Raw genomic sequence first — 22,648 nt, forward strand, 5'->3', positions numbered from 1 at the left:
AATGAAACTTCTTTGACACGTTGATGAAGTGATGCTAATTGCCAAGTGCCACTGAGAAGTGCTCCATTAATGCATAAGAAGGAAGAAAAAAACCTGAGAAAAACTCAGTGCTGACAGTTTCACTGAATCTTTTTTCTCTTTAGCCGGAGTGGAGTAACTGGATGTAAAGTGATGTGATGCTCCACAGGCAGAATGCCATCCTGTTGGGCTGGATGGTGGAGGTTTGCTAATCAGCGATGCTTTGTGTGCGGCAGGAACTTAAAAATGTCTTCCTTGGAACAACCATGAAATGTGTTTTAATTCTCTGTGATTATGTCATGCTCATGTGAAATAACAATGGGAAATCTTTTTTCTGCTTTATTATTTCATACTGTAATAACTGTGTTGTTTACTGACTGCTGATTCTGTGACTCTGTGACAGCTATTATAATTTAGCACTTCCACAAATGTAATCATACTATATCTAAATAATTCATAAATCTGTTTAACTTGTTAGTGCATTTAAAAAAATCATTTAAAATTCAAGGTAACTAGAATGCTGTTAACTTGTCTAACCAAACAAACCAGCCCGAAAACACATCCACAAGTTCTTCCTGTCCTAACTAAAGCTGATTTAAAGTACATAACTTGCTAAACATTTGCCATGTTGCCCTTCTAACCTCTAACCTTTCAACTTCCAGATTTGTGTAACCTTTTCTTAATTTGTCTTCTCCAAATTTCTTAAAGGGAACTTTGATAATGAGCGCCTGGCTATTGCTAGACAAAGAATCCCATACCGACTTGGTCGGGTAGTTGACGAGTGGCTACTCGACAAAGGTAATAAAATCCCTTTAACTCCACTAATGATCTAACTGCCTAACCTACCGTTAACCACCACTCTGGAAGAGGTGCAGTGCCAAGCATCAAGGGTGAATACAATCTGGCTTTTTCACACGACTGTGGGTCCATTATAACCCAGTGCAGACTTTAAAAGCCTGCAAATGACTGACTGATATATAATTAGCTAATTCTTTTGAAGTTTTTCTATATCTCCAGTGATGGGAAGCCACGCTGCAAATGAGGTATTGTCAGAAGATATTTTCTTTTCCTCTCAGTTTTATATCTAGTTGTCAGTTAAAGCTGTTCACTGTGACAAAAAAATTGTCATTCCAAAAAACAATTATCTTCTATAAGTTTTCGTTCCTCTGAAGTATTGATTTGGAGATATCAAAAGGACCTTATCCAAAGCACCTTAAACTGGGGCTGCATCTCTTCAGAGAAATAACTCCCGAATAACCCAACATAACCCCGTAATAACCTGACCACATGTAAACAACCTAGTGAATCCGTTTGCTTCTTTCATGTGTCTTTTGTTGGCTGAATGTGAACTTGTACTGACTAATCACTCATGAAAACAGAGCAAAAAGAAAAGAATGACTATCAGTGGATCCTCAAGGAAAAGAATCCCCATGAAAGTCACTAAAAGTTAAAGGGACTGTTGTGTTTGTTCAGCGTGTGGGCTCCATTTCTCGCCCAACGTTACACAGAACTTGAGCCACAAGTTTGTAATGTGATGCCATGAAAGTGACAATTCTTTAACCCTTTGAGTGCTGAATGTCCCAACCTCTCTGTCTTGTGCCGCGTGTTTGTGCTGCTGAAGGTGGTTGATTCTTATTTTTTTTAAAAGAAAGAAAGAAGAAGTCGAGTTTCTACTTCAAAGACAAATTTTTTTATTGGTAACTAGCGCACACAGAACTCTAGCAGACTATAAAAAAACAGTACAAGGATAAGAATCTAAGACTTTACAGTAACATCTGCAATAGCTTCACTATTTGCATAAGAGATGTATTGCAATTATCATGAATTAAGCTTTTGAGGCCAGATACCTTTAGGGGGGTTCCTAAAATGGAGTTGTGAACGATAAAACATGCACGCATGAATTCAGAAGATAAAATTTGTCTGCGAGAGCTAAATGAAGTATTCATGTGACAGACAAACAAGATAAATGAAGTGCTTGCATATTTATTTCATGGAAACAAAACAATCATTGCATTCATTTCTAGCTCGAGGAAAACTGACTTCTGTGCTCTCCTCTGACATGCCGGGGAATGCACTTTTGCTGAGGTTAGTTAGGACACAAATCAGAATTAAAAAGACTTGGGAGATGAAAGTTGAATGAAAAAGTGGATCAATAAAAAATGACTTACCCACTTATGAAATGATTTGTGCATGCTATGAAACTCTAAAGAGACTGAGCATTAAACTGAATCTATTATTCTCTTTCTTCTATAGTTTGATATGAGCCTGTATCCAATCATTTTGATGACAGCTTTTGCAGAAAGTAGGCAGGAGAAATAAACAAATAAACACCCATTAATTCTCAAGTGCAGGCTTTGATCATTTTTGGGTGCATTTTGGGGGGTGGGGGGTATCTGCAAGGTCTTTATTTGTTAATATTATGGGATTCATTAAATGAACGTCTTACACACATCACGGACTGAAGAGGAAAAGTGGCTCTGGAAGATGTTGTTTGTAACTAGATTAGATAATGAATGGGGATTAGAGGACATTGCTAAGCTCAAAGGGTTAAAGCTGTTTGTTGCTTTGATAAGGACATGGAGAGAGATTTAAGCTAAGAAACCTCTAAGCAGAATCTAACCACCTAACAGCAAATCAAACTCCACCCACACTAACCGCTGGGGGCTTCTCTCGCTGCTACGTCGTCCGCGTTCTTAAATTGAAACGATCTGACTGATTTCCCAGCTTTGCCCCGCTGGTGACAAAATTCAGAGAGCCCTCAGTTATAACCGTGTTATAAACGATGCTTAATCTTTGAACATAACTTGCCCTGGATGCTGGTATCTGGAAGAACTTGGACAGGTTACGGCAGTCGTTCGGGACAAGAACTAAATACGAAGCTAACAATGTTCTAACTCCTGCTAAAAGACACAAATCTCCAAGTGGCAACATCTTCCCGTTGTCCCCATCTTGATGTAAAGCAAAACTCAGAGGGTTAAAACACAGCAAATGACTGAAGGCCAAATTCAGCAGCGACACAGCTGCTCTGGGTCATTTCAACAAAATGTGTCTAAGCAAAAATAAATGAAGGTCCCTTTAACATTTATTGTTTTCACTCCTAAAGAGATTGGTGTATTTTAATGTATCCTTCTGTGTGTATTTGCTATGCAGGGTGAGTGGTATACTTGAACAAGACTTACAGACTGGTTCATGTGTGTGTGTGTGTGTGTGTGTGTGTGTGTGTGTGTGTGTGTGTGTGTGTGTGTGTGTGGCAAACAGCCGGGATCATTCATTCTGAAATGGATGGCCTGTAATGGTCCAGGCTGTGTTGCCAATATGGGGTTTATGGTCTCTGGTGTCCAGTGATTTTTCTTACATCAGCGCCTCAGAGGATCTTTACATGTTTCAGGGTTCTTGACCAGAGCGAGGAAAACAATCAGCCCCGTGGGTCTCCTCTTCAAGTGCCTTTAGTGTTTCATCAATTCTGTAAAACTCGCCAAGCATGGAAAACTTCCATATCTTTCAGATCTTATAAGTACAAATCGCAACGCGTTATTACCTTCATATGTGTACAGAAGTAAAAATAAGAGAGCTAATCGCCCGCATTCGCTATCACAAATCAGTATTTTAGTCACACCGGGATATAATGGAAGTCACTGGAGCCAGAAGTGTCCTAAAGGAGGGCTGGGCTGTGGCGCTGCACTGTCTCACTACATCTCATTCTGAAGCCTTTATCCCATCTCCCCAACTGTGTGTGAGGCAGATCAGAGTTAGCATCTCTGGCCAACTCGGTGCCTGCTGACTAAATCCAAAACGGCAGCCATTACAGAGACCCAGTGGAGGGGAAAAATCCCAAGTCCCAAAAGTTTGCAACAGCTCTAGCCGGGACAAAACTTCCTCACATGTGTCCCCTTATTCTTCTTCTTGTGATGGGTCTGTCATCCCAAGTTTTCTCCTCTCTGTCTGCCTTTCCTAACCTTCACTCTCCCTTCTTATCCTCCTCCTTTTTCCTCTGACCACCAATGCCAACCTTACGCAAAAAAAAGAAAAATACTTGGCAAGCATTCCCCGTTTTGTTTGCTAGAAACAATAAATATGTGTCACAGCTTCCACATCTCATTAGGGAGCTCCACTAGAAAATAAACAGTACAAATAACCGGCAAGAATCAATTTCCCGTAGGTGTTCACTTTAACAGATGCGAAAAGGAAGGAAGCGAAGCGAAAAAAGCTCCCAGAGGAATTGGAACATCTTCTTCTGGCAACGACTCTATCCCTCTAGAGCTCCCAGGCAGCCTGACAATCAAGCCTGGAGTTGAGCTACACAAGTGCAGGGAGTAGAAGAAGGGAGGAATACTAGGATACCAGGTCTCTGCAGGCTAAAACGCTAGAACTAGGTTTAATGTTCAGTGTTTAATGGTTTGGTGCGAGCGCCCCAATTCCCAAAGTGAAAGCAATCAAGTGCCCTCCGCTTGGTGTGGTGCCAAAGCCCAAATCAAATCTCCAGGCCAGGCATTGGTCCAGAGCTGCTATTCATGATCCCAGCTTCATTTCAGAGATTTTCTCACATCTGGCAGCAGTCAATTGAGAGTAAAGCCATATGAGGCTGTCTTTCAGTAACTCCATCATAAGCTTTGCATCCCGCAGAGTTACTATCTTGTTTTCTCATTTGATCTCGCTGCACTATTACAGCCATATCTGAGAGAAGCAGGGGGAGACGGAATGAATTTCAACGTGCTTGCTCATGAGAAGAGAAGTGGCAGCCGAACACGTCTCTTTAGTCTGAAATAAGGGACTCTTTACTGTTATTTCATGGTCCCCTACCATGAAATGGCCTAAAAACAGCACAGTCACAGCTGGAGAGAACAGGAAGAAAGAAAACTGCGCCCAGCTAACCACTTTGCTATCTCTCTTTGTCGCTCCCTCGACAGTATCACTTGTTTAAGATCCACATACAGATGTAGGATCAGATATAGAGCCACATCTGATTACATCCAATCTACTGTCTCTAGAGTACTTCGCTGCACCGTCACAGTCTCACTGCCCAGAGCTTCCTTCAAGGACCTCAGGGCTCCACTCTGCCTCCCAAGACTTTCTGTCTATCTTCATGCTGCATTTGGCCCCTCATCGCCATTGTCAAACACAATTAATTCATAGTGTTCTACCCGAACCAGCCCAACTTCTGGGGAGTAAAAAAGCAAAACGTTCTTAATTACCAAGGAGAGCTGTGCACCAAGGAGATAACTTGGGAACGCTTCATAATCGACTTTGTCAGCATCCCACCCCGCCCCCATTGTGCTCCTGCCTTCTTCGACTTTATCCTTTCCTATCCTTTTTTCTTTACAGAAGAAAATGGAAATGGGGGAGTTCATGTTTGTTGATACGGATACTCTAAATTCTGCAGGCGCATGAAGGATTTGTGCACAGAAACAAATACAGACTCTGCACGCTAGCGGTCCAAGTTTGCACTCTGCACGTCAAATAGGAGCGCATTGACAGAGGTGAATTCTGGGCCATCCTTCCCACCCTGCAAGAGAAAACATTCGGAATAGAAGCTTCTTGCAACCATATGGCATGCCTCCTCTCTGTGAGATAACAGGAGTAGAAGGAGGATGAGAGAGGCGTAATGATGACGGTGGTGGGAGAGAGATACTGCTCTCTCCAGCTGCAGTGCTTTTCATATCCCCCTCATATACACTTAGATCATCCTTTACCACCATCCACTCCTTTCACTCTCCGGGTGCCTCCCTCCTGCTTCAGGTCCACAGGCAGAGGAAGGGCTAAACCATCCCCTCCTCTCCTCTCCACATACATTTTGAGGGTTGCAACAGACATACAACCATTATTTTTCTGCCTCTGACAAGCAATCTGTGCAATAGCAATCCAAGCGTGGCCTAAAACCAGCCCACTCCCCAGGTTGGCTCAACATAGATAGTAATTACTGACCACAGCTCATCTGTGACAAGCCATTTCTCTGTAGTTGAGGAAGACTGAAGGTAGAAATGTGCTTTTACAGCTTCAGAGCCTTTTACTTTTGGTCAAAGAGGTAATCTTTATCAAAGAGAACTCAGACTGCGGTGAAACTAGTGCCCAGATAAAAGATTTAAAATGTGCAATCAGGTACTGCATTATATCTCTGTATCTATGAAGCACCTTGAGGCGACTTTTGTTGTGATTTGGCGCTATATAAATAAAATTGAATTGAATTGAATTGAATCTTCAGGCACACAAAAAGTATACATTTATACTTTTCATGCAAGATATTAACGGTGTTTGTAGCTATTGCAAAAATCTTCTTGAATAGATGTTTGGTTATCATTTCAGTGTTATTTTTAGTTCTTACTGAAGTAAAGACGCTGAGGTCCACTGCAATTTCCACCCAGTCTTACAGTCAGTGTGCACATAGAATCGCTGTGTGAAATGGACTGTTTTCAGACCAGTTGGCTTTTTTTCTTTTCACCACCGACTTTGTATTTAGCCATGTATTAGGAATATAAAAGTGTCAGTTCAATCACTTTTACCATATTATAACTAATGAAAGACAAATTTAACACAATCTATCACTAATCACAAAACTTTACAATTCTTAGGTCCGTTTTTACGATGTTGTTTTTGACATCTGGGTATTTTATTTTAGTATTCTCACCACCTCTGTGTTAATGTATCCCTACGTCCTCTTTATGAGCACCTTCTGTGGTCAAACAGCAGGTTTGTGGGGATACACACAGCAGAAAGCTTTGGCATTAGTCAAGGAAGGTAGATATAAAACCCTGTTATAACTAAGTTAACCATGTGATTAAGTGGCTATACTTGAAAATCAGGGTGCAAAGCTGGAGGTGACTCACTAGTGCTTCCCGTGATCATTTAATATCCATAGTAAGCACTTCACTGCACTTTCTTCTTCTTCTTTCCCCCTTTCCTTTTGCCTTTCATCTTACTACATGACTTACTCTCCCTTCTGCTTGCTTCTTACCGTCTTACTCTTGTGTGTTACTGTATGTCTGCCTCTGCAGCCACTGCATCATTCCTCTTGTTCTTTTTATCGAGCCTGTCATGCACTCTCTCTATCCCACCCTTTCATGCCCTCGCTCTGTCTCTTTGACATTCGGTCCTCATGCACACTTGCTCTTTCTCTGTCCTCCTCGTCTGTCATCCTCCCTCGGTTCTGTCATCTCTTATGTCCCTATTCTCCAAGACTCTGTCCAACCTTTCTTTATCATCTCTTTTTCTCCAGGCTTGGGTAGATTACTCAGGAGTTTCACTGTGGCCAGCATTAAAAGAAAGTAAATTATACATGTATGGATTTTTATAATGCTAATTTACTTCAAGCATTTCATTTTGTTTTATTAAAATATATATGCTTTGTTTGAAGACACTGCTGAGGAAAAGCCCTGTGATAATATTGCAGCCATAGTAAAGTGTACTATAGCAGGGAGTCCACATCTCCTGTCATATTGATTACCTATCGGCTAAGACAGGATGAAGCGGGTTGTGATTGTTGCTTATAATGGATGCTAACAATGCTGCCCTTAGAAATGGGGAAAAAAGATATACACCTCTCAACAATCTCAATGGCTAACTGCCTTGGGATTCACATGTAATCACGATATACCTGTATGGTATACGATATATATATTGTATGTATGTAGCTGCTATCATAAGGCTCCTAGATCATGTTGCTTTCCAGCAGCATATTTCTATCCATATCACTTCATCACCAACAGCTTTTTTGTTGGTATGCAACATGTCTATAGTCTGTATTCCCCTATTTGTTCATTAAATACATAGCCTATGGATTTAAATCTAAGGGCCATTATTTACGCTAAATATAAGTATGTAGTGAAGGAAAGAGTTACATCTCACGTCTCTCAAAGTGACACTGAGAGAATACGCTAAAAACAGGCCCAAACTGGTCTGCTCTCTCAGTTTGCGTTTCTTAATAAGGCACCATCTGCATTTACAAGAAATAAAGCTTTTTTTTTTATAGCTGCACATAAAGCTACGTAGCTAAGACTACCTTGGCAGCTATTTGTAGATATCAGGTTGAACATAGCTGAAGAAGATGGATGGTTGTGCAGATTTTTCTGCTCTGGTGGTGCGAAAACTGATCATTAAAATCAATTTCCATGTTCAATTGGTACTGAACGACTGTAGCTTTAATAGTAATGTGTGCTTTTAGACATCCTGGTAGGGTGGCTCATTAGATGACAGTGTTTGTTGGTCCATCATTTTTGCCTGAGATCACAATTATCAGATGAATACCCTGTTGCCTTTGATGTGTTCCTTTGATATTCTAAGAATTATAAGAATTTTGATCCTTATTCCAGGCTGTGAAGTTTAGCAGTATAATCAGGCATGAAATAATACATAATGGTTTGAGACAGTCTTTCACCTTCAGCTATACCTTGTTTCCTGTTATCTACCAATAGCTAGCATGCTAGCAAACCAGAGACTGTACATCCAATTTGGACTGGATTTTAACATTCAGATTCAGAACTGAAATGGCACATGTAGTTTATTAGTGTTAGCTAACATGTCAATACTAGCGATTCACTAACAAAACTGAAGGACAAACCTCTTGGACTTTAATTTCAATAAAAATGCTTTAAAAAGCACCAACACTACAAACATTGTTGAGAGGTACAGTTAAATAGCCTACACCTGTTAAGCTGTAGCTTTTTAATGCTGTGAAGTTTAGCATTTTAGAATGGGAATATATTGGGATTGTAACTGTGAGGCAAAGCATTTTTCCTACTTAACATCAACATGTTAGCATCCATTAGCATCCATTACATTTAGAGACATCTTTGTTGCTAAATGTATATACACTGCACTCATGTTTGAATATGCATAGCCGTTTATTATTTTTTGCTCGTAATTCTCACACTTTAAAATCTTTAAAAAAATCAATTATTTTCAGACATATGGGTATATAAACAGATAGAGGGATAGATGTATGAACTCCGCTCAGTCTCTGCAGTAGCTGATTACAGAAGTCTGACCATTCTGGTCTCTGCATTGCAGTTAATTAAGGCTTTGTGTATGGCTGCGGATGCCCATTATAATGAAAGGCTGGCTGTCAGCCCCTCATCCCAACACACAAACACGCACATACACACCCCAATCCATTTAGCCCCTCTAACGCCACCACCCCACCCTACAGCCACCCCTATCCAGCTGCTTCCATCGTCAAGCCTCTGCCCATTAAATGCCCATCACCTTAAAATTCCTGTGGAGAGCGGCAAAACACATCCATACACATTGAAATTGGTGAAACAGAACCTCATCAATGTGTAACCCATGTGTGCTGTGCTGCTGCCTAATACACACAAGCGCACACACAGAGGGAGAGGTGTATGTAAATAAATGTTGAGGAAATAGACACTACTTGAAAAGGCCAACTATCACACACATAAAGGTCGTTTCACTGACACATTTCATAAGTTATTATATACATGCGCACACACCCTCTTCTCTGCAGCAGCGCCACAGCCAGCTCTGTCATATTAAGCACCGTGATTGCATGTCATTGCAGAGGCTTCTCTTTCTATCTTTCCTCGCCTCCACCCCGCCCCACTTACGCCTGCCGCCAAAATTGGTTCTAAAACCACATGTCACTTTTGATTTGACCCGGCAGACCCTGAAACAATAACTTCATCAGGCCTTGTTAGAGTCTCATCCTGAGCAGACAGCTACAAAAACAAACACTGATTTCCCTTCATCTAGTCTAGAGGGCACCTTTCTTCTTGGCTTTCTTTGTCTCATATGGGATGAGCACATAAACGGCCACAGTACTCTCATGTGCTCAAGGCTTTTTTTTCTTTTACACAGAGAGGCATTAAATAGGTCACCCAACGGATGCTTGGACATTTTAAGAAATATGTATGATACATGAATGCATGTGCAGTGACTCTAGGAGGTATTACTAATCCTTCTTACTCTACATCATAATCATAAGCCGCTTGTCAATATAGCTTACTTATGACTGTGTCCCTGGCTCAGAGTGTAACTCTGCCACCATTACACTTAACTCCTGTGGAGTAAATTGTCCTATCTGAACAGACCATCTTGTGACTTGGAGTTTCACATCACACACAATAGAAAAGCACCATGTCTTCAACTTGTCCACACTCTATGACCCTCTATGTTTACAATGGAGACCTTCTGGGCTGATTTGTGGACGTGTGCGGGGTGGGGTTAATTAAGTGGGCTAAAATTTTAGTGCAAGCGTGTGTGTGTGTGTGTGTGTGCGCGTGTTCAGTCCTGATGTTTAAAGTGAATCTTTGTGTATACACGTGCATGTATTTTCTCCTGTATTTTCCCGGCTGATGTTCGTAGTTTAACAGTCTGTTCATCCTTTCCTGTTCTATTTATTGCAGCATCACTCCCACGCTAAACATGCTAAGTAATGATATAAGAGAATAAGAGTCAGATATTATGTCAACAGCGCATATGCCAGACATTAAGTCTCATTATTATAGAGTTAGGGAACAGGAGCCTAGTCCCTTGTGGGACCTTGGTGGGTCTAATGATCTGATAATAGGCTGACGTGTGTAATGGCCCTCATCGAGGAAACAGATTTATGTCTTCAGCACTTCTGTAGAGTCTACATACAGATTAAACATGCAGTTTTACATTTACGTACCAACACAAGCATTCATTGACATAATTCCTCTGATATTCCCGCACACCTGAATCTTATAAACAGGTCAACACACCCATATAGATGAAGAGTAAATTATAATTATAGTGATGAAGAACCCTCTCAGCTGTCCTAATTGAAAGCAAATGGGACCTGGGCCTGTCCCCAGCGTCTGATGAGAAGAAAGTTGTCACCAGCTTACAGTCTGATTGAAACCATGAAACAAGCATTCAGAAAGTTATTCAGAGCATTTGTTATTTAATTGAATCACATGCAGGGAAGTCACTGTGAGCAGATTACTTGAGCAGGAGTGCCAGCAGAAGCGCTGAGGAGTAATCTCCCATACCTGCACAACACGTAATAAATATGCGTACATGCACACGTACAAACACATTCATAAACACACTCCCTTCAGGCCCAAGATTCGTAGCCCACCATGTCTACTGAGTCAATATTTCACTCCCAAATGCACACATTAGTGCAGTATCCCTTTCACGAACAAACACACTCCCTTTCCTTGCAGGGATTGATTAATCCATAAAAAACCTCTTTAGCTTCTCCCATCCTTCTCCTCTGAGTAATTACCTCATAAGGACTGTTCTTAACCCACATCCTTCCAACAGTTTTCCTCTAACCTGAATTTTCCCCGATGTCCATGTGAGTCTCACTAGGGGTCAAAGATTGTGTCAGTCTGAGTGTTGGGGATAAGCAGGCACAGTAGGGATGCATGCCTGTCGGAGGGGGAGGAGGGGAGGAGGTGAATAAAATAAAATCTAAACGGATGTCAGTTGGAGAAAATACAGGGAGAAAAACTATACCTGTCAGACTGCCCCCACTCTGCCCCTACACCACAAGACCTGGTGACACATTAGTATTGGACCCTGGTTAAACGGTTGACTTTGTCCTCTCTTCATCCATCTATCCATCCAGATGAATGGTAATGACCACAGAGAGGAACAGCCCCTGCTGAATTAAACATTTTCTTCCAATGAGAATCTCATTTTCCTCCTTTAGATGGCAAAGCAGGGTGATGGTTTTTACTCTGGCAGAGATACTTTATCATTGTGCAGCTCATGTGCATTGGAGGTCAATGACATAGACCCAGCATTGTTCTAATATATTCCATCTCAGGGCAAATGAGATGCATTTTGCTGTGAACCTTCAGTCTCAGGGTCAATCCGCGACTGCTCCTGCAATCTATTTGACTGCCAGATTCAGGGTGCTTTTCTGGGGATGTGACACGTGACTAGCTCCGTAATGACTGCAACTGCAGCAAGCCAGGGTCCAATCTCCCTAAAGTGTTACCCAGGAAATCCCTTGTGATTGAAACACTCCCCCTATCTCCTCCGATTCACCATGTTTTATGTTGAAGCTCACCTAAAGATCATGACCTGATTTGTATTCTTTGCCCCTTTCTTTCCTTCCCCTCTTTCATGACCTCTCTTCTTTCCGCTTCTCTCTCCTCCTTCATCCTGTCGCATTTTAGGTCGCCAGCTGACCATCTTCAACAGCCAAGCGTTCATCAAAATCGGTGGTGGAGAGAAAGGGCGCCACTTCCAGGGCCAGATCTCAGGCCTGTACTACAACGGCCTGCAGGTCCTCAAACTAGCAGCCGAGGGCGACCCCAACGTCCAGACCCAGGGCAACCTGAGGCTGGTGGGTGACGTGCCCTCGGTGCTGACTACCGACACCACCTCCACCACCCCGCTGGCTGATATGTCCACCACAATCATGGAGACAACCACCACCATGGCCACAACCACCACCCGCAAACAGCGCTCGCCAACCATGAGGGACAGTGTGACACAGGTGAGCAAAGTGAGCTAGTGATGCCAGCTTGTTTATATGATTCATAGAGAAAAATCAAAAGGCTGCTGTTTGAGTCACGAGGCAAGAAGATGCTCTGCTGTGTATTGTGATGGACTATTGCCAGTTAGTTTTAATTGGCTTTTTTAAAGTTCCCCCTAAATCCTCGAACTGCTGAAAACAATATTTGAAAGATTAAACAGCATGGCCAAGTAACCAGATGGTTCTTCTTACATGAAGAGATTTCAAAAGAAATCAGATGTCAGCTACAAGGTCAAACAGTCACATTCTCAGCTCTGTGCTGTGTGCGAGTTTCCCCTTGTTAGCCATCAGCTGTATTCAGATGGTCAAACAGCCCTCAGCTGTTTGATCCATCCATTAGACCAATCAACACTGCGGTTTTGATTTTCTTTAAGAAGACGTGGCTGACCGGGATCCTAGAAATCACTGCTCATCCAGAGGCTGGTCGAAGGCAGGACCATCTCGAGAAGGAAATCTTGCTACACAAAGAGCACAACAATGAACTTCCATTTACGAGTCTACATCGTGCGCATGTGAGAGGCTGTGATTTATGCTCTGATGATTATCCACATGAGCTAAGGGCACATATTACCAGCACGGAAAGCAACAATTAGCAAACGGTAAGGGACCTTTTCCTTGCCTACATGCAAGAAGATGGAAGAGGCGGGCCATTATAAAAAGACCTAATAACAAGATCCAGGAGGGGAATACGCTCCAGCTCACATCCAGCATCATTAGCTATAAACTGTGTGCTGTGCAAAAAAAAGTGTGATCCATGCCATGAGAGGAAGCGCTGAAAGCTTGTCGCCCATGCTCGTGGATGTAGTGTACGTCAGCTATATTTGGCGCTGTAAAGATTTTGTACCTTAATTAGTTGAAAGCTTTAAAACCTGTCAATTCCATACTTTCAAATCAGCTCCATGGCATACTGTTATGGTGTCGCGGAAAACACAAAAGCACGGTGCCAATTACTAGTGCTTTCCTCTTATTCGGTTGTGTTCATTAGCACTCTTCATGTCCACAGAGGCATATCTGAGATCAGTCAGCGAGCCACTCACACTCTTCCCTGAAAACCATGATCAGCAGATCCAGAGTGTGTTTAGATCTTCGTCTTTGTCCTTTTATCATCGTCTCAAACCTTCCTATTGTGCCTCATTTTGGGTAAATGTGGCAGTTCCAATTAGACTAAAGATAAGGTGAAGCTGTTGGCACCGCTGCACAATAGATGCAAAGTTATGCTGCGAGCACCCAGATTAAAGAAAACTTTTAGTTTTGCAGCAACTGTTTTTCTTTCTTTCTTGTACATTGATAAAAGTCAGCCTTAATGAGGCCTCCACAGGCTCATCAAACTAATACTTTGATGGCAGTTGACAAAATATGAAGGTGCGCTTGTCTCAGGCATGGTTATCGGTGCCACGGAAGTACAAACAAAAAGTTTTGGACCTAAAACCTGTCAGAGCTCCTTCGCAGTCAACAGCATCTTGATTGTGCCCAGTTGGCACAATCAGTTGGTCTGTGATTTAGTGTTTCTCTCTCTTCTCTTTAAACATGAGATCAGCGGAACATGGATTTAAGATGCCACATGTAGGATGCACTCAGTTCAATGTCTCTGGCCTCCAGACTTCTTGGCGAAACCTGCTCTCCACGTTGAGCGTATAGAGAGCTTTAAAAGCATCTGTCTGTGATGTGAAATTGGCAGCCCCAGACTGCCCCGCTTGATAAATTATCCGGAAGCATTTTAGGATAGCAGAGCACTCTTGAGTGTTGTCTGCCTTTTGGTTGTTACAAGCCTTAATGTGTATTCCATTTGCTGACTTATGTTTATGTTGGGTCATAAAAAAGCACGGTTCCACCTTTAGAGTGCTTTTTATTGCTAAGACTCTATTTTTTAGATAGTGTACACACATTTTAATGGCTCCATCTTTATGATTATTATGCACCTAGCTCAACCAAGTGTATTGCCACAATAGACAAAAATAGCATTAAGGATATATGCTGGCGAATCAAAAGATATTACCTATGAGTCACTATGCATGTACTTTAATGATCAAACAGGCATTTTTCTGTGTGTAGAAAAGCTTAAAAACATTAGCGCTGATCATCCAGGTGTGGTACCTCCTCTGTCCTCCAACCCAAAGGAAAGACAGAATAAAGCAACAAAAGAATAACTGTGAACACAGCTGTAGCCTAGCAAAATTAGGCAAAACCTCTTGAAGGGTGGAGGATTACATTGATTTTTACAACAGCTGAGAGGCACCAGACTGTATGAAATCATTTATATTTGCTCTTTTAAACACCAGGATCTGTCCTGGGAAAGAGCCTGTGGTGAACTCGAAGTGTTGTTTGTTTTCATATTTGTGGCAGGAACAGCAGTTGGGGGGGAAATGGAAGAAAACAGTGTATTTAGCGCGAGCAGCGGTGTGTATCGAAGCCGAACAGACAAGACGGAGCAAAAACCCATACACGACTCAAACTCAATCAGAATCACAGACTATCACTGTGCCTGGCGAAAATTTGGGATACGTGAGTCACAATCTTACAGGGTATATGAAGACAGGCGTAGCCAATGTGACATTATCCATTGGTTTGTGAAGCTCTGTTTTTGAAGGTCTAATTTGAAGGGGGAGGATCTGACTTAGAGCCCGTGTGCTTTTATGGTACCAACTTGTCAGTCCCAATGTACGCCCACCCAACCCTGCTTTACCATCCTTCCTGACACTGATTCAGAAAATAATTTACAAAATAAACATCACATTGTGTTTGATAAGACTCGACACTTTAGATCATAAACTCAAGACTTATTTTGCAGCCAGTTAAACCTTCAGTCCAAAGCATAGACAGCTGTATTAGAAAAGAAGCTGATTCTTTGGTGAAACAGAAAGTAAATGACAAGGTCCATACAGCAGGAAACATTGAATAATGCCACTTAAGAGTCTGTTATGTGCAGCATTAATAGTAGTTGAAAACTAAAAATCAGATAGTCAAAGGAGCTTGCAAAGAAAAGCGTCTGGACCAGGGTTTTAATAGTTTTGCAATTTTCATTGGTTTTTATTTTTATTTAGTTGTGACTTCAGATTTTCAATTTTATATCAGTTTTAATTAGTTTTTACCAGTTGTTTGCTAGTTTAGTTTAGTTTTTATTTTTTTGAAAATCCTTAGTTTCAGTTTAGTTTTGATTAGTTTCAGTTATAGTTTTAGTTGTGTTTGCAATAATTAAGTGTAACAAAATCCCAGTTTCATCATATCAGTCATTCTGCTCATCCTTGGGTATGTTGCTATTCCAGCTACCATACCCTGCACCCTGGACAGGTCGCCTGTCTGTCGCAGGGCTAACACGCAGAGACAGACAACTCACATTCCCACCTATGGGTTCTTTAAATAAATAAATAAATAAAGGCAGATGAACAACCATTGATACCAGGCAACTATAAAATGTATATCTTGGCCCCAATGAGACTATTAACTCTTGCAGCACCGGATGTTCGTAATTTTGGTTCAAGTGAATTGATAAACTTTTTGAAGGTAATTGACTCACACAGTTGTGTAGATATCCCAGTCCTGTTGTCTCGGGATGCTTCACGCTGCCTTGCCTGGGGTTAGCTTCTGTTTTCTGGGGATGAGGGTTGAGTGTGCTCCCTTACCTTCTCAAGGTAAGCTAGGTTAGCCTTCTTGTGTGAGCTTTACAAGTGCACTTTAAGGTTTGTGGGATTTTTTTCCCTTTAGAAATGTCCCTCATAATTTGTCTGTTTCCACTACAAGACACTTGCTTTATCCAAAACACAGTCATATTCAAAGTAATCCCAAATTGGACTCTGGCGCTTTCTCCCGACTTTTCCTGACATGATTCTGCGCATGGATGGAGCAGCAACACAGACGACTCGACTAACGTACTTGCCACCTGCTGGCATAATGAGACACAGCAAGAAAAAAATCTGGAAACTAAACTTCATTTTCATTTTTTTTTATTAGTTTTGTGAACACTCATTCCAGTTTTAGTTAGTTTTCCTTTTTTTGTTTTTATTTTTATTTCCGTTAACGAAAATGTTTTTTCACTTCTAGTTTTCGTTATTTCGTTAGTTTTCGTTAACGATAATAACCTTGGTCTGGACGTCTTTAAGTTGCTTGAAGACGTTTCACCTCTCATCCGAGAAGCTTCTTCAGTTCTAAGGTCAAATGGTGGAGAGTCCCAAATATAAACCTAGTGGGAGTGTCCCCCCACAGAGGGACAAAAGGACCCCCTGATGATCCTCTAATCACCTGAGCCAAGGTGTGAAACTGGGTTTGGGTCCCATCCTCTTTCAAGGATGCCAATGTTCACATTTTGGACAGAGAGGACAGATGGTTTGAAAGAGGAGTGAAAGAAGCCATCTATGTCCACTGTCCACCGCCATCTTTGAACAGAGGCGGTGGTTTACGACACCAACTGTCTGCCATCTATAATCCAGTTTTGAGTTCCCTCCCCAGACGCCTTAACGCCCACTCACATCCTGGCCCATCTGACCTCAGGAATTCGCATGATAAGGTGGGGCCAGGTTTCACAATGAACTCACCCGAAACTCTGGCTGATTGGGACCCACACCCAGTTTCACACCTTGGCTCAGGCGATTAGAGGATCATCAGGGGGTCCTTTTGTCCCTCTGTGGGGGGATACTCCCACTAGGTTTAAATCTGGGACTCTCCACCATTTGACCTTAGAACTGAAGAAGCTTCTCAGATGAGAGGTGAAACGTCTTCAAGTAACTTAAAGAAGTTCAGATGCTTTTCTTTGCAAGCTCCTTTGACTACGATGACCTGGATGACTGAGAACCTTCACAGATAAAAATCAGATAATTAAGAAAACCAACTTTTCTGGAAGAAGTTTAGATGAATTCACAAATCTTTAGGTTTTCGTTTCTGGGTTTTATTGACTAATCATTTTGAATTATATGGTGCTGTAAATCATCCAGGAGGTGATGGTAGCTTGGTTTACTTTAGCAATTTGCTTGTTTTTGTCAAAATAAAAACTTTTTTCCACCTAAAAAGAAAAGAATGCAAAAAGAGAAGGTCCTCATGGAACTACATGATTCCAGCCTGTTCAGTGGCCATGTCTGGTTCACCCTATTTGAAACAGAAGAAGTGTAAGTATACAACAGTTTTATGGACTGTGCATCATCAATTAAAGCCCAAATGTTTGTATCTACAGTAAACATTTTCTGTCAGTTAACAAAAGCTTTCATTTTTATAATTACAGTACAGTCAGAGTTCGCAGAACTTTCTGTAACTTTACACATTTATTTTTTCATAATTCAAGCCCAAAGAGTTGTGCTGACAGATTTCTTCCATTGCATTTCTTTTTCTTATATTGAAATATCTCAGTGAATAAATGTGCACTTAAACTTCAGTACGTCAGCATAAATAGAAGTTTCGCCAGTCCAGCCGCTTAAGATCGAAGTGAGCTGTATGTGGCTCATGATGTCAAATGACTTTAACATCCTTGCTCTAGATCCGTCGCAGTCATGTGGTCAGATTAGGAATTGTTGCCTCGTTGTTTTTCCTGTTCTTCAGATGGATAAAAAAACAAACATGGCAATGGTATATTAATGCAGGAGGGGGAGAATCTAACTATATATGAGCAGAAACTTAAATTTCAATTTCTCCAAAAGCTCTGAGCTACCCGCCGCGCTGTAGCTTTGATCATAGTGGAATAATGTGCTTTGATGCTTAGAATAAAAGATCTACCTTTTGATGTGCATGCGGGGGTCTGATTTATTCTGCTTTTTTTACCCCTTGATACTGTGGGTTTCCATGAAACAGTTGGAAGTCATCACTTGTCTCGATCTGACCCAAATTTGGTGTCAGGATGTTATAAAACTAAGATCACAAGCCTCGCCCTTGCTGCTGTCTTAAGCTGAGAGCACTCCCAGGTGCTTGCCATCTCTCTCTGATTTTTCTGGATGGATAGAAGATGGTTCAAAGTCCTTGTGGATCCTGCTTTGAGGTGCTACTGTGGGGCTGCTTTGGATGTTCCAGGGGGGTCAGGTAGTGAATTGGGGTTTAAAAGTGTGTCACAGATGTTGCACGAAATTACAGCCATCATAACTCCAGGAGGCTGAAAAAAACCTTTTGAAATTCAATCAGTAAGATATTGCGTTATAAAAACTCTTTTTTTCTTTTCTTTTAACCATATGGCCACAAACACAGCCCGTCGTGTGCATTTATTGACGTCCTGGTTCTTTAATTTAAAGGAGTGCACATTTTAAAGGATTCATTATGCGCTGTTTATATCGAAGCAGCTGCATGGACGGAATACGAATGTAAGTGCATGCGTGATGGAGATGTTGCTGGGAAACTGAAACGGGATCATTAGGACCATTTGACAGAGCCAGGTGATGTGAGCACACACTCAAACTGACACTGCGTAATTAATAAATGATTATGCCCGTGCCGTGGATTAATAACAGAGCGAAAACTCTGCGAGGCAGCGAATCGGTTATGCTGATAAAAGCCCTCCATTTTCTATCAGATGACCCCATCTTGAATAACAACCAGAGGCTGAGAGGAGGCGAGGGCAGGATGTTTGGGTGTCTAGACACGCAGCTGTGTGAGTCATGCAGCAGTGAGGACAAACCTGGGCTACTAAATTGGAACCACCTTGTCAGATTTAATCTGCTTTCATTTCAAGACCCCCGCTGCTGTACCCGCTGTACTCGTAAACCCGGCACAACAGGCTCCATGTCTACTGTTTTCTTTATCACCTACTTCAAACGTCTACAAGCTCAAGGTCAAAAATAATACTGGAGACCATAATGGAGATAATCTACTGCATGTGCTGAAAAGTAAAAACAATTGTGCAATAGAGCCTTCGATGTCTGACACTTTTGCCCACTCAGTGGAGCTGACGCGCTGTTTCGACAAGCTGCGCCTCTTTGATCGGCGGCGTTGGGTCAGAAAGAGATTGTTTCACTTTGGTTTCCCTCGAGCTCTCCATCTTTTGTTACATAAGTACACACGGGTGCTGCTCATAAAGCACTGCCACCTCCATATTTTCAGCACTTGTGCCACAACTATCAGACTGCTCAACAATAAATCTTCATGTTGTAACTGAGTTACAGATAAGAGTTTTCCCCGGAAGTTTGCTTCTCGTGCTGCAGCTGCACACGCTTCTGTGAGACTAGGCATCGGTGGAGCCGAAGACCTTCACTGTGACTTCCAGAGACTCTTAATCCGCTTAGATATTCGGTGTATCCTCTACACAAATAAAATTTGCCCTGACTGTATCTCCTCTCCTCCCTCTCTGTTCTTCCAGAATTCAGACGACCTCCTGGTAGCATCGGCTGAATGTCCTAGCGATGACGAAGATTTGGAGGAGTGCGAGCCTGGAAATGGTGAGTCAGCTCAGGGAGTTCTGCCTTTGTTGTATTTTATCTGGAAACAAAGTCAGCCTGAAACACAAAAGCAGAGTTATCTAGACTACCTCAATGTACCTTTCTCCTCTTCTAAATGATACCTTGTGACTGCGCAGCCCCCCTGTATGCAGCTCTGATTGGCCAGATGTGTACTCTCCGAGTTTTTTTTCTTGTTGCTTTTTAAAGCAGCAGGCAGTCAGCAGCATTGTGGTCTGTCAATTGCTCAGCCATGTGGTAATACCTGGCAGTTTCCCAGCTGTTGCACCAATCCCCTGCCCCGATTTTAACAAGGCAGGACAGTTCCAACGTGGAAACACAGCTTGTTCTGCATGGCGCACAGCTGTAGCTTGGCAGACCTGGTGGCTGAGGCACTGTTAGTGTGAACAGAGGGTCAAGCAATGTTCTGACACCATGTCAGGAGGTGGAAGTTAAAGACCATGTGTTTTACTCCTTGCCACTGTGGTTTCTAGCACTAATAAGCTGGCCATATTTAAAAACTGCCAAGAACCATGCCTGTTCAGTGAAAAAGTGAGATTCAAATTACTCGTGCAGCTACAAGTCAAGGCTTCTAAAACTCCAAGAGTCAGAAGATATGCATGTCCACATTAAATTGTGCAGTATTTCATCCTTAAAGATCTTGAGTGACAAGAGTTTTGTGTTTAATGGGTTCACAGATTTGACTCTGGTGTGGGTGAAACCTTTAATCAAAGCATGATGCCACTGTCAAATAATAGAAAACATTAAATTCCTAGAGCATAAAACTAGCGACTACTAGCTATAAGCTAAGTGTGGTTTTATGTGAAGGACGAGTTTAATGCATCACCGTGGAATCAAACCGTTGTGTAGCTTCAGCAGAACATGCTTTATATCAGCGGTCCCCAACCTTTTTTGCGCCACGGACCAGTTTATGCCCGACAATATTTTCACGGACCGGCCTTTAAGGTGTCGCGGATAAATACAACAAAATAAAACTAGTACCGGTACAGAAAAAAAGAAGATTTATTCATAACACACGTGAAAAGACCCAGGAAAACCGAGTTAACGATAAAAACGATAACAAAATAACTCTGAAAACCGATAAAAACCCTGAAAACTATACATTTCACACTTGAGCCTCAACTCTTGTGGCCCGGTACCAAACGACTCACGGACCGGGACCGGTCCGAGGCCCGGGGGTTGGGGACCACTGTTTTATATGATGGAAAAAGGGAAAAAATGAAGAGAAATGCCATAGAGTACATTGCTTAATAAATGTATCTGATGACCCATCATAAAAATGAGAAAAAACAAATATTTTAGAAATCTGTCAAAAACACGTTGAAAACTAAAAAATTACTTTGTTATTTATTAGTCAAATAACAAACTATATTCATGTTTTTATTCTGAATTTGAGCCGGCACACTGGGCTTTCCCAGAAATGAATCAAGGATAATATTCAACCACTAAAACTGTTCAAGAAAAACAAAGATGTGCGTTTTTGTTTGTTTCTATTTTTTCCAAAACACTAAGTTCAAATGTTAAAATTTAATAATTATATTTTAGTATTAAAAATATAATTTCGATTAAAGAGCCTTGTGCATACTGCTGGATAACTTTTTATTTATACAGTTTCAAATCACAACAACCTTTTTTACAATAATACAGAGAAAACCCCAACAGACAATGACCCCTATGATGAAGTGCTTTGGTGATAGTGGGAAGGAAAAACACCTTTTTAACAGGACGAAACCTCCAGCAGAACCAGGCTGGGGTGATATTAGGTCTTTAAGAAAATTATTATTATCTTGTTATAGTAATAGACCTTGTGTCATTACAGAAACATAAGAAATGGTTTTGGTAATTACTAGTACTGTTAGGACAGCTGTAGCATAAACCTGGTACTGACTGGTGGTCTAATAAATTTGTTAAGGAGTGTATCTGCTCCCCAAAAAGCACTTGAGTTACCTTGAATAACTGTGTAAAAGTTTGTTGTAGGATTGTGGATTAGTGGTTTGACTGGTGGACTGTAAATGGCAGCAGATTACAACATTTATCAGTATGTTTGTGTTAGGAGAACCTGATCTGAACCAGTGCTGAGAAACTTGAGTGCAGCATTTTCCTGCAGTTTTCTCTGTAGGTGGTTGGGACTGAAATAGAGACTCAATCCCCCTCTTATCAAAAGAAGAAATGAGAGTTTTTTTTGGTTGGATGCTATGTCCAGGCTTAATCTCCCATGAGGAAATGCAACTCACTATCTCTCTCTTTCTCTCACACGCCCCCACAAACACACATACGGTGTCTGACATGCTCACCTTTCCACACAGGCACTTGTCTCTCTCACTCCGTGGGTGTAAAGTTTTCTCTCTGCCTCCGACTCTCCCGAGCAACAATGAGCGCGCTTGTGCGTACACACACACGCGCGTGCTCTGTATCACACCTTCCAGATGCCACGAGAGTTCCAGCGAAGCGAGCCGGCGGGGTCGGATAAGCCTCTGTGAAAACTGTGGACGAGGAGAGCAGAATCAACATTGTCTCCAAAGCATGTTCCCCCTCCATCACTGCTGCACAAACACAGGCCTTCAGTCATTGTGTGATAGGACCAATTCCCAGTGTTTTCAATTACATGTGAGTGTTCGGCTCGCTGTTATTGAACTGCCTTCAGGAAAGGAGGAGAGAAGCGTTTTAAAGGCAGCTGTGGATTTTCTGGTAAGCAAAGCTAGATGCAATGGTTATGAATTGATGAGGATCGATACAACTCTTTCCTATACACAATCAGCTGAGCTCCATCTGCTTACCTGCAGCTGGTAACACCACAACACAC

At 41.8% G+C, this 22,648-nt stretch overlaps 1 protein-coding gene and 1 long non-coding RNA gene across 2 annotated transcripts in view; one reads left to right on the top strand and one right to left on the bottom strand.

The window, feature by feature from the left end:
* Window positions 1–22,648, top strand: part of nrxn2b (neurexin 2b) — a 728,828-nt gene that overhangs the window by 693,602 nt on the left and 12,578 nt on the right. Inside the window, 3 exon segments of the mRNA XM_085143691.1 lie at window positions 727–816; window positions 12,123–12,445; window positions 19,749–19,827. Coding sequence (XP_084999817.1) covers window positions 727–816; window positions 12,123–12,445; window positions 19,749–19,827 — 492 coding nt within the window.
* The window catches only part of LOC146523309 (uncharacterized), a 431,764-nt gene that overhangs the window by 216,761 nt on the left and 192,355 nt on the right, over window positions 1–22,648 (bottom strand). The window lies entirely within an intron of this gene.

The sequence above is a fragment of the Neolamprologus multifasciatus genome, chromosome 3 (assembly GCF_963576455.1).
Source record: "Neolamprologus multifasciatus chromosome 3, fNeoMul1.2, whole genome shotgun sequence".
Classification (NCBI taxonomy): domain Eukaryota; kingdom Metazoa; phylum Chordata; class Actinopteri; order Cichliformes; family Cichlidae; genus Neolamprologus; species Neolamprologus multifasciatus.